Source organism: Cynocephalus volans, chromosome 2 (assembly GCF_027409185.1).
Source record: "Cynocephalus volans isolate mCynVol1 chromosome 2, mCynVol1.pri, whole genome shotgun sequence".
Classification (NCBI taxonomy): domain Eukaryota; kingdom Metazoa; phylum Chordata; class Mammalia; order Dermoptera; family Cynocephalidae; genus Cynocephalus; species Cynocephalus volans.
The window spans coordinates 169975662-169987801 of record NC_084461.1 but is presented as its reverse complement, the minus strand read 5'-3'; the positions used below and the strand labels follow the sequence as shown (position 1 = coordinate 169987801).

Below are 12140 nucleotides of genomic sequence, written 5' to 3'. Positions count from 1 at the left end.
CCCTCACCCCAGCCCCTGGAAGCCCCCATTCTACTTACAGTCTCCATGGGCTTGACTCCTCTAGCACCCCATGGAAGTGGAATCCTGTAGCATTTGTCCTTTTGTGTCTGGCTTATTCACTTAGCATCATGTCTTCAGGGTGAGTTCTCGACAACCAGGTCGGTTCTTCACAGAGATGATAGCAACAAATCATTGACCTCAGCTTAGCAGACAGAAGAAACACCCAGTGTTCCTTAGGCATCTAGGGACAGATCTGGAGCTTCAGAACTCCAGAAATCAGGCCCAGAGGAATTGCACACACATTGAATTTTCGCTTGTTGTTAATTGTTTGATCAGTTTCCTACAAGTGCTCTGAATCCTCTCCCTGCAGTGAAAGAGGTCAGTGTTCTTGGTCTGATCAGTGACAGGACTGGAATAGGGCTTGCTCACTCACACCCCACGCCTGCCCCTTTCTCAAGGTGAGGAGGAGAAGTTATGCACTTTGTTTCTAGTTCTTCCTGCCTGGTTGGAAAGGCTGGCCATCACACTTCTGACTCGAGCAGATGCAGGATGCGCCCTGTCATCCCCAGCACTGGGAGCAGCTTAATGTCACATGTTCTTGCTCTTTCCTGTTTTACCGACAAAGGGTGAAAAGGGAGAAAGAAGAGTATTGTGCAGACAAATAGAATGTGTGAAACTGGACACTGCCAGTGTTCACTAGTTTCCCATGTCTGAGCGGATTAAGGATCACCTGGGGCACACATGTTGGACCACAGTCCTCCAGGCAGTGGGATTTCCCTCCCTCCTTTGTGGTTAGCCACCCCTGACATAGAATGTCTGCAGAGCTCACACCAGCTCTTCCAGGAGCAGGACTGGGAGCGGTTGAGCCAGTGGTGCCAGCTAAACAGGTTCTGCTCCTGCCTCTTCTGGTCCGGCATGTACGATACCATAAAACAAAGATCAGCAGTGCCTTCTCCAGGCGGCATCTAATCCGTTTGCTGATGAGCATATCACACAGCGAAACAACAGAAGCTTTTGGCATTTAAGAAAACACATCTGTGACTTTGTCTTGGTTAGATCTGATCCTCAGTTCTTTCTACGCGCTGATTTCCTGTCTTTTCTAAGGTCTTTCTGGGCCTTAGTTTTCCCATGGGCAATGTCACAATACCTACGAGCAATTATGCCTTAAGGAAATAGCCTGGAGAGCAATTTGGGACTCTCAAGTGCTAAAAATAACCAGCTAACTAATACTCACTGATTTTGGGTGCATTTGCTTTGTGTAAAAGTGCTGAGAGGAATTACTTTAGAACATCCCTATAATTTTATGGGCCACTGAGAATTAGATAGTCTCCATCGCACTCATTATGAGAAACCCTTTAAAGGAAGCCTCTCATGGCATGTAATATCTGGAGGGCTTTTAGGAGCTCTCTATTAAATTTCTTACTATTATAGTAGCTCTGAGCTGACCTGGGCACGGATGCTTCTTCATTACAAAACATTTATCCTGTGCTCTCTGAACCCATGTCTAATCGATGCCCTTTCTGGGCTTGTCCCATGCCTTTGTCCAGGTAGCCTGATGTCCGGGGTGCTGATGTCCTTCAGTCCTGATCTCGAAGTTTAGTCATTGCTGAGAGGTTCCCATTCATTCTCTCTGCCATTCATGCTTTTTACTTTGGGCTGAGGTTATTTTTATGGCCACATAACCAAGTGCTTCTCTCTGTAGGGTATTTTCCCAGAAACGTATATCCATTTGAAAGAGGCAACCGTGGAAGACCGAGGGTAAGTTCCAGTCTAGGAATGATGAAGATATAAGATTATTGTTAAAGACTGCCTTGGGTGCATTAATGTTTTTCTCATCTCATCCATTCAGCTTCTCTTCATATGAGAAAGAAATGAATAAAAACCTTCCCTGATAGAACCTCTTCCTCTGCCTTCTCTTTCTGTAATTGTCCCTCCCTGGCGCCCTTCCCCAGAGTAAGGAAGACAAAATAATGAGCTGAGGGCCTGGATCTCCCTCTTGTTTGCTCGGTGTGTGTGTGTGTGTGTGTGTGATCTTTGTGTGTGTGTGTGTGTATGTGTGTGTGTGTGTGTGTTTGCGAATATTTGGGGCTCTTTGGCTGGTAAACCTAAGAAGCCCCAGTTTGGGATCTTTGTGTGTGTGTGTGTGTGTGTGTGATTTGGGGCTCTTTGGCTGGTAAACCTAAGAAGCCCCAGTTTGGGATGTGTGTGTGTGTGTGTGTGTGTGTGTGTGTGTGTGTGTGTGTGTGTGTGTGTGTGTGTGTGTGATTTGGGGCTCTTTGGCTGGTAAACCTAAGAAGCCCCAGTTTGGGGTGGGTGTGTGTGTGTGTGTGTGTGTGTGTGTGTGTGTGTGTGTGTGTGTGTGTGTGTGTGTGTGTGTGTGTGTGTGTGTGTGTGTGTGTGTGTGTGTGTGTGTGTGTGTGTGTGTGTGTGTGTGTGTGTGTGATTTGGGGCTCTTTGGCTGGTAAACCTAAGAAGCCCCAGTTTGGGGTGTGTGTGTGTGTGTGTGTGTGTGTGTGTGTGTGTGTGTGTGTGTGTGTGTGTGTGTGTGTGTGTGTGTGTGTGTGTGTGTGTGTGTGTGTGTGTGTGTGTGTGTGTGTGTGTGTGATTTGGGGCTCTTTGGCTGGTAAACCTAAGAAGCCCCAGTTTGGGGTGTGTGTGTGTGTGTGTGTGTGTGTGTGTGTGTGTGTGTGTGTGTGTGTGTGTGTGTGTGTGTGTGTGTGTGTGTGTGTGTGTGTGTGTGTGTGTGTGTGTGTGTGTGTGATTTGGGGCTCTTTGGCTGGTAAACCTAAGAAGCCCCAGTTTGGGGTGTGTGTGTGTGTGTGTGTGTGTGTGTGTGTGTGTGTGTGTGTGTGTGTGTGTGTGTGTGTGTGTGTGTGTGTGTGTGTGTGTGTGTGTGTGTGTGTGTGTGTGTGTGTGTGTGTGTGTGTGTGATTTGGGGCTCTTTGGCTGGTAAACCTAAGAAGCCCCAGTTTGGGGGGTGTGTGTGTGTGTGTGTGTGTGTGTGTGTGTGTGTGTGTGTGTGTGTGTGTGTGTGTGTGTGTGTGTGTGTGTGTGTGTGTGTGTGTGTGTGTGTGTGTGTGTGTGTGTGTGTGTGTGTGTGTGTGTGATTTGGGGCTCTTTGGCTGGTAAACCTAAGAAGCCCCAGTTTGGGGTGTGTGTGTGTGTGTGTGTGTGTGTGTGTGTGTGTGTGTGTGTGTGTGTGTGTGTGTGTGTGTGTGTGTGTGTGTGTGTGTGTGTGTGTGTGTGTGTGTGTGTGTGTGTGTGTGTGTGTGTGTGTGTGTGTGTGTGATTTGGGGCTCTTTGGCTGGTAAACCTAAGAAGCCCCAGTTTGGGATCTTTGAGAGATGGTTAACTGAACAACAGCCTGCACTTATCAGCTCTGAAACTTGGATGAGTCGCGGAGCCACCCATTTTGGGGAGAACAGTCTGGCCCGACGTTGGTCATGAGCTTGATGTGAGATTCACATGAAATAGTGCGTGTGAATGTGCTCTGCAGGTAAAATCTGTTCAGTTTGGGGCATTCTTGTTTCTGGCTGTCCTCATTTGTCCTGGAAAGTACTGCCTTTATGGCAGCTAAGAAGAGGGAGATCCTCAGCCAAAGTGGGCGAGAGAGGCCACAGGCGAGAGAGTTAAGTAGGCAGTGAAGAGTGTCTGGAGAAGGACTGGAATCCCAGGGCTGGAGAGAGCAGTGTGGAGCCAAGAGGAGGATGGACAGCCGGGTCCCAGGGTCATGCAGCCTCAGAGTAAGAAAGAACTTTCTTTGGCTTAAGTGCAGCAACATCGTTTTATAGGCAAGAGGTGGAGATGCACTCACATTCATACAACTCTTCAGTGGCAGAACCAGGACCAAAAACCAGGTCTCCTGCCCTCCTGGAGAAGTCCTTTTTCCTGTGGGCCATTCCTGGGCAGCCTCCACGGCCCCCCACCACGTTGGTGGAGAGGCTGGGTAGAAGGCATATTTTGCTAATTAGGGTTGCCAGGTGGAATGCACGCTGCCCAGTTAAATTTGCAATTCAGATAACAAGTAATTGTTCACAGTAAGTATGTCCCAGATAGTTCATGACTCTTACTTATTCTAAAAAATTAGCTAAATATATCTGAAATTCAAACGTAACTGGACATCCTGTATTTTTATTTATTAAATCTGTCAGTCCTACCACTAATCCCCCTTGGTTTGCTTGTTCTTGCTCTCTCCTTTTGCTGATCATAGTAACACCAGAGGGAATTTATGTGAATAATGTAGAGCCTACCATTTTATAAGTCTACTGTGAGTAAGGAAGGATTTTTACATATATGTATACATTTCCTATGCTGTGAAGCAGATGAGAAGAAAAGCCAGTACCTTTCTAGAAAAGGCACTGCCTCTGTCCCTACCAGCAGGTCCTGGGTGAGGTCACCAGCCCCTCTCCCCCAAGTGAGACAGCTGCCTGGTGGAACCAGCTAAAATATTTAATTTTTTGCTTCCATCCCTGAGAATCACTGAGGTCAGCCTGGCTGCGTAATTGAGGCTCCTGGAGAGACCCTGTATGGGGAGGTCAAGGCTGGGCTGTGGGCCCATTCCATTGCAGAAACTAAGTCCATTTTGAGGACTGTGCTGTTCTAAACCCCTTCTCTTTTCTCAGATGCCTAAATGTGATAAAGTTCCCTACAGAAACCACTCCCCACATGGGCATTTTTTGCTTTGTTTCAAACCAAACCAGTCCATTTCTCTCCTTGAGACTTGGGGAATATATCTCTGTCAAGATAAGCAACACCAGTCAAACTGGAGTAAAGTGAGCCTCCGTTTGGTTCTCTCTAGGCAGCATGAGACCGTGATTCCTGGTGAGCTCCCCCTGGTGCAGGAGCTCACGGCGACTCTGCGAGAATGGGCTGTCATCTGGCGCAAGCTCTATGTGGTGAGTGTCCCCTGGGGCAAACTGGTGGGGTCATTCCTGGGCCATTGACTTGTTCATTCTGCTGCAGAGCTGTCCTCTGCAAGGAGTTAGCACCTCCTGAGCTCTCTGCATGGAGTGGGACGCATCTTCCCCGTACCACACAGTGGCTGAAACCAGCAGATTCTCATGTCCCCAGAGTGGGGTCATTGTTATGGGGTAATAGATGAAGTGATCTTTATAGGTGAGTATTTTCTCAACTGATAAACATGCTGATTGTGGAAGTAATAATGACAGTCATCCCTGCAAACACTTACATAGTCCTTCCTAAGTGCCAGAAACAATCCTTACAACACTCCTATAAAGTAGGTGCAATTATTGTTTTCAGTAAGGAACCTGAGGGATGTGCTTTTACCTCTCCGTGTATACCAGGGAATAGAAATTTGTAAGTGTTCCAGTGCTCAGCCCCATGAGAGTGGCATTCCTTACCTGGGCCAATGTACTTATAGTTTCAAAAGCTTGGGTAGTGTTGAGCCATGGTCTCAGAGTCTTCTTTTCAGTGCAGACTCACAGGACTCTTTCTTGAAACACTGGTTGGACTTCAGAATGCTAATACAATATGCCAGTTCAATGGGAAATTACATAGGAACCGGCACATCCTCTCCATGATAAACTGTCATCACAGGTTGTGTAAGTTTGCCATCAGGACCAAGCCAAACTAGCATTCAATATTATCAGACTGAGAACAGCTATCTTGCAAGAGGCCAAGGATGCTCAGAATTTTTTGGCAGCAGGCGTGTATCATCTTCAGTTTGGAAGCCCTTTCTTGGACATTGGAACCCACAAAGACTGTTTTCTGAAGTTGCCTCTTTCCGGAAGCCCTCATAGATAAGCATCACTGGGTGTTCCCTCTGTCAGCAGCTTCCAGGCTTCCACGGCCAACCAGGAATTCCTACGATGAACGTGTTTTCTCTTGTTAGATGCATGAAGGAGTTTGGTGAGGTTGTAGACCAGCCTCGATGGCCTGGGAGTCGTTCTCTGTCCTTTCTGTGGCTTTATTTATCTGGGGTTTTGTCCAGTCATGTATTGTTCTCCATTTAAACTCTCAAAAGCCATTCTTAATAAGTTGTTATTGGCAACACCCCACTCTAGACCCTAAGTACTAAAAGCAGTCATCGAAAGCTATTCTAGCGTAACTTCTGAGCGCTCCTGTGAGGTGTTCCATGACCATTCAGGGCTGTTGTTTGCCAGGATGAATCAGAGCAGTAGGAACCACCAACCCCTTTTGTGGAAAAGCACGTGATACTTCTCTGCCTGCCCATCCTTCAAGGCCTTGTTTACGTTCTTTCTTCATAATGTGTCTTCTAATGTTCCAATCTATAATGTTTCCTTCTGGACTGTAGGAGCATTTACTCCTAAACCCATTATCTGACCCTTGGGGCATACTACCTTGTAATGATTGTGACCTGTTGATCTCTTTATGTTCAATTGAGGCAAGAGCTAACTTTAACTTCCTGAATCATAAGCTCCAGGAAGATGGAGATGCTGCTGTCAGCTCTGCGGCCTACATCGATCATCTCGCACTTACATTGAAAGCACTCTCCAGTTCTGGTTAATTGATTGGCCAGTGGTGGATGTTACAAGGTTGATGGGTGAGGGATTTCATGCACATAGGTTTTTTCCTTAACATGCTCTTTTCCGAAATTGGTGAGTGGTGAAATGTGTTAGATAAGAAGTTTTGGAAAAGGAGATTTTTAAAGAGGTTTTTTAATCAGAGTGGAGGGTATGAATAAGGGAGACCTTTTTTCTTGCTAAAACACAACTATTGGGCTTAGTTTATTATCTGTGTCCTCTATGTATCCACAGGTAAGCCAGGCCTGCTACTGAATAGAACTGAGAAATAAGTGAATAGGGATGAAGAAACAAGACTCCTATATTTGGGCTGCCAGAATCCCTTAGTCATTAAGTGGTGATAAGCTCTTGTTGAGGACTTCTAGTGTGCGAGAGTTTCACTCTTTAGTAGCAGGATTGGGTTTTAAGTGGGGGGGGAAGCCATCCCCTCTCTGAGGACAACCTATTTCTGTGTGAGCACCACGCTCAGCCAGTGAGCGAACCGGCCATCCGTATATGGGATCCGAACCCGGGGCCTTGGTATTATCAGCACCGCACTCTCCCGAGTGAGCCACGGGCCGGCCCAGGACAACCTATTTCTCACCTTAAGTTAGATATCTAATATAAAAATTATTTTGTTATTTGTGAAATTTTTAAATGCCTTATAGCTGCTATTGATGGACTGAAAGATGTTCATTGTGGGAATTCCTAGTCAGTCTCTAGGGCTGAGCAATGTGCTGCTGACACGGGCTCATCCGTGAAGGAATAGTCCACTTAAAATGGGTTTGTTATTAATTGTGTAATAATTCTCATTTTATTTTTCCTGTTTCTTTCTAAAGCTGTGGCAGTTCACTTCAGGCAGAATTTCTGAACTTCTTTCTCAAAAATGTGTGTGTCTAAGTAACAAACCTCAGATATCGTGTTCCACTGGCAAACAAGGGAAAGTATCCCAAATCTCTAGTTTTCATTTCCTGCACCCTCCCACCCCCACACACTTTTATTGGTATTTTTGTCTTCTGATTCTATGTGTAAGTTCCTTTAGTCTGTGTAAAGGTAAATATAGATTTTACTAGTCTACATCAGTACTTGTATTATTTCTCTCGTGCCTTTCCTCCCACAGATTATGAGAGCAGGCATTCTGTGTGGTGTCTTTAAAGATACCTGTAATGCTTTAGAAACCCCATATTTCTCTGAAATACATTTCCTGGTTCTGTCCTTTGTCATCTAAGCTCACTAGAAATTTCTATCATGGATCCAGAATCTTATACAAAGGGGTAATGCAATCCACTAGCCAGATTAGGCCCAGCTGTGAAGACACGGGTGATTGTTCTAGAAAGGAAAGGTATTTGTATTGCTCTGATGTATTTTAAGCAGTGGTACAGCAACCATGTGAAATAATCCTAAATACGTCTCAAACGGGAGGGGAGTACCTACTCTGAACATGGTCCCTTTTTCCCACTTTGGTATGTTAATATTATTGTTTTCTATTGAGTTATTGTTCCTGGTGGGTGTTGGCCTTATGCTCTGGGGAAGAAGCAGGATGAAGGAGACCACACTGTTCTGGAAATTAGGAAGCTGCATTTCTCATGCAGGCCCCGTCCTGACTAGCTCTGTGGTCCTGGGCAAGTCACTTGAAGCCTCCAAGCCTCTGCTGGATTTTGCCCTCTGTGAAAGTGATGCAAGAGCCACCTTGCTGGCCCCACAGAGCTGAGAGAGTATGGGAAGAGGTGGGGGCTGGGAAGCCATTCTGTAGACATCAGGGACTCTGCAGATGGGACCGTGTGATTCTTGTTGCAGCCTGAGCTGGAAACAGTGGCCGCTCTGGACGTCCTCCCTCTAGACAGCCTGGGCTTAGCTTCCCTCCCACCTGACTCTGAAGCTCCCTTCTGTGTGCCCCGCTTATCCAAGGCCACCTCCTTTGTCTTGTAGAATCGTCTTAGGCCGAGTGGCCTTGAGCACTCAGTGGCCAGGCCAAGTTCCTCATCATAGATAGTGAGCTTCCTTGGTTTAGGTTCAAGTTTCGGAGGCATGGATAGTTCTAGAATGTGGAGTGCAGATTCACAGCAGTTTCTGAGGAGCTTTGCCTACACTGCTATTCCTTAATTGGAGCGATCACTGGGTGTATTTTCAGGGGTTGATCGGGAAAAGAGGAGACGTCGTGATCAAGGAGGTCACCTGGTAAAGTGCCAAGATTGTTGAGGCCAGACAGGCTGGCCAATTCTTAAATTCTGGCTCTCTCCCTTACTGGGTATGTGCTTTTATAATCAGAAAAAATAAACCCAGTAATAGTTACTGAAAATAAATAACCCAAAACAGAAAGAACGTGAATTCAGAAGGCTGCTAGCTGATCCTGCAGCCCCAGACAAGTCCCTTGACCTCCTAAGTTTAATTTTCCTTTTCTAAAGTGGGAATTACATATAGGATATGCCTTGCAAATTTACTATAAGAATTCAGTGGGCTAATCAGTGTAAAACTCCCAGGACTGTACCCAGCACACATCAGTAAATGAGGGCCTCTGACTGTCTCCTTGTAGCACAGCTTCTGGAAAGAGCTGATTAATAATGAGAAGTGTTAAATGAGCTAGATCACACTATGGCGTTTGCCCTGAGGTTGTTTAAGGGGTGCTGGCACCTGCCTGAGGTCATTTACTTGTCTTCCAGCTTCCTTCCAGCCCTGCAGTTACTTAACCACTCTAGGGCAATGGTTTTTATGTTTTCTATCCATTATTCTCTGCTGCCTGCCTCTCAGGGTCTTCATTTTCCCAGCCTTGAAAAGCAGATCCAGGGACACCTCCTGGATCTCTGGCTCTTTTCCTTTCCAGCAGCATCTTTCTGCTTCTATGCATGTTCCACCTGCTAGATGGGCAGACACTGATGTGTTGTCTTATACATGGTTGGATTCATGTAATATCTAACTTTACCCTTTCAGCAACAACCCACTTATACTTTTTGAATATGAACAATTCTACATCCCAAGTCATATATCAAATTTTCTCCACCAAAAATGCAGTCTTGAAAACTGACCAGTTAGAATTTATTTGTGGGGGACAGTGAAACAAGAATTTTCAAACACAGGATGTCCCTGGAAATTCTGAGATGTTTGGTTGCCATAAATATTCTGTCTACCATCTCTCCCTGAGGTTTAGCTTAGTGCTATTTCCCACCTTGCAATTGCAGAAGGGTTCCCTGAGTTTTGCTCGGTCAGGCCGTTTTGCCCGTGTAAGTCTGGGAGATTGGATCTAATCCTATCCCCTGGTGGAAAAGGGATAGGAGAAGATCCAGGTGATAAGAGGTGATTGATACCTAATGTCAAATCAAGTGTATTTAATTGCTACAGTTAATTCATAGAAAGGCCTGATCTCCCCTCATTTGCCAGCAAAATAAAACCCTGTGTCAGTTTATTGTTCTATAAAAATCTGGAGCAGAAAAAGTGCCTATAACTGAGGTGGGGGTGGGGGTACTTGCAGAACACACTGAATCTCCCTTTCTTCCCATCATCGCGTATCTAGGCAAGTTAAAGCTGCTCATGTCTAATCTTCTTGAACTGGTGGTTACTATGGCTGCTGCAGCACAAGCTCCAAAGTGTAATGAAGCTGGTCTCATGGTTTGAAGCCAGCATTGGATCGCTTATTACCAAGGACAGAACATTCCTGTAACAAATTTGGTCCTCTTGTTAGGGCATCTCATTTGAGAGTTGCAAGCCCTGCTACAGTGTGGCCCTCATGAGAGAAGCAAGATATGATGCAGGAATGACTAGGTAGGACAAGACCAGGCGGTGCTCTGGGTGTTTCCCAGTTTTGATTTTCTCTGACTTGGTTGCCTGGCTTTTCCCTCTAAATCATAAAATCTGCATGGAAGAGGAAACGTGGCTGAACAGGTTCACTCCTGATTCTTTTGCACATGGAGAGGCGGAAGACCAAAGAAAAGGTTTTGACTGTGGTCTGCATTCTTTGGGAAAGGGAAGTATAGAATGCAGGTTTTCTGACACCCAGTAGAGTGGTGCCATTTTCTAAATGGCCCCCAGAATTTCTAAAATACTCAGTGGATGACTTCTGCATCCCTGTCTGGATTGAAGGCAAAGCTATTTCTTCTTGTGACCTTGTTTTTACTGCAGAAATTCTAAAGAAAAAAAATGATAAACATCTGGACCGGGAAAATAAGACATGAGACCCCAGATATCTCCAAGTAGAAAAGAAGGAGACATTCTGTGCAAATGCAGGAATATCTTCACTAACTCATAGAAAAATATTTAGATTGTTTTTCTTGTGTGTAGCTACTCCACTCAAATCTAAAGCAGAGTGGTATTTTAAGTTTGAGATGTCAGAATCGGGTTTTGAATCCCTACTGTGTCCTGGGATTTGTGCTCACTTTTGCAAAAAGGATCAAAGAAGTTACTGAATTATATGACAATGGCTGATAGTACAGAAAAGGCTAACTAGAGATAGTAGAGAGGGCAGCAGCAGGCCTGGGCTGTGCAGGATTTGGAAAAGAGAGGGCGGGAAGGAGGCAACAGGGAAGACACAAAGCCTCGGAGGTGCTGGGCCCGGGGTCCTCATGTGCTTGCCCCCAAACCCGTACAGTGTCAAAGAGCAGCCGTCATGCAGAACATCTTGCTCAGAACAATCTTGGCAATGTGGTGACAAAGTCCACTTCCTTAAAGTAATTGTAGAAACTGCTTCCTTTGGTATGTTCCAGCTTATCTATTCAGCATTAATTTGGCACAGTGAATCAGAGAAGAATGGCTGTCTTCATCCTTCTTTGGGGGAAGAACTTGGCAAACGAGGCTGATATGGACAGGCAATAATTAAATTGCCATGAATATTGTCTAATATAATTGAGACTAAGCACTTGTGAACATATGCCCCGAACAAAGCACTATCTCACTCAGAGGATCCCCTGAGACTTCGAGCCCTTTCTTTACTATATTATGAGAAGTAATACCTTAATTAAAATTAGAAAACATTTAAAAAATCTAACTAGGAGTAGAAAGATGGGTTGCAAGACAGAAAAAAAGATCCCGAGCTAGCAGTTTTGAAAGGCAAAATTTAATAGGCTTAATTTTTCACTCCTTTTTCCAGTTGGAAAGACAGTGAAATGGAAACATTTTATATAAGTTTGAATGAAAAAAGCAAGGTTTTTACCTTTCCCTGTTAAAAATAGAACCTTTAAAAGCCTCATTTTTATGCTTTGTAAGGACTAGCTGATGAAGCAGAGGAAATTTGGAAAATGCACAAAAATGTAGGTAGTTTCAAGATTTTAAACAGGCTTTGCTTTCTGTATTTTTAAGACCCACAGTGTTAGCAGAGAATATCACAGTCACAAATCGGTTCGCCATTTCTGTCCTTTGTGTTCTCACAAAACTTTGAACTTCTGTTAGGGTTTATCCCATTCTGCTAATCTCATTGGTATCTCCCACTGCCCCTTCTAGGCTGAGGGCTCTTCCTCAGTTTACTCTTTGTTCAGAAGCATGTTGGGTGTTTTCAGCCCTGTTTCTAGTCAATACCTTGCCCAGGAATCCATGACCCTGGGAATGTTGTAGAGGAACATCACTAGAGAACATGCTGTACAGCCATCAGTGTCTGTGTGTGCATGTGTGAGCTTTATTTTTATGGCCAATAATAAAAATGTTTTCCTGTAATTCCAGAAGTATATGGTTATA

The 12140-nt window shown here is 45.0% G+C and overlaps 1 protein-coding gene across 2 annotated transcripts in view; it reads left to right on the top strand.

The window, feature by feature from the left end:
• Nucleotides 1–12140, top strand: part of DOCK5 (dedicator of cytokinesis 5) — a 207396-nt gene that overhangs the window by 82376 nt on the left and 112880 nt on the right. For both annotated transcript variants that reach the window (XR_010022681.1, XM_063087796.1), the window contains exons 4-5: nucleotides 1703–1758; nucleotides 4799–4895. Coding sequence is in view for 1 of the 2 variants with exons in the window: in XM_063087796.1 (XP_062943866.1) it covers nucleotides 1703–1758; nucleotides 4799–4895 (153 nt within the window). In the remaining variant the exon portion in view is untranslated. The remainder of the gene's footprint in view (nucleotides 1–1702; nucleotides 1759–4798; nucleotides 4896–12140) is intronic.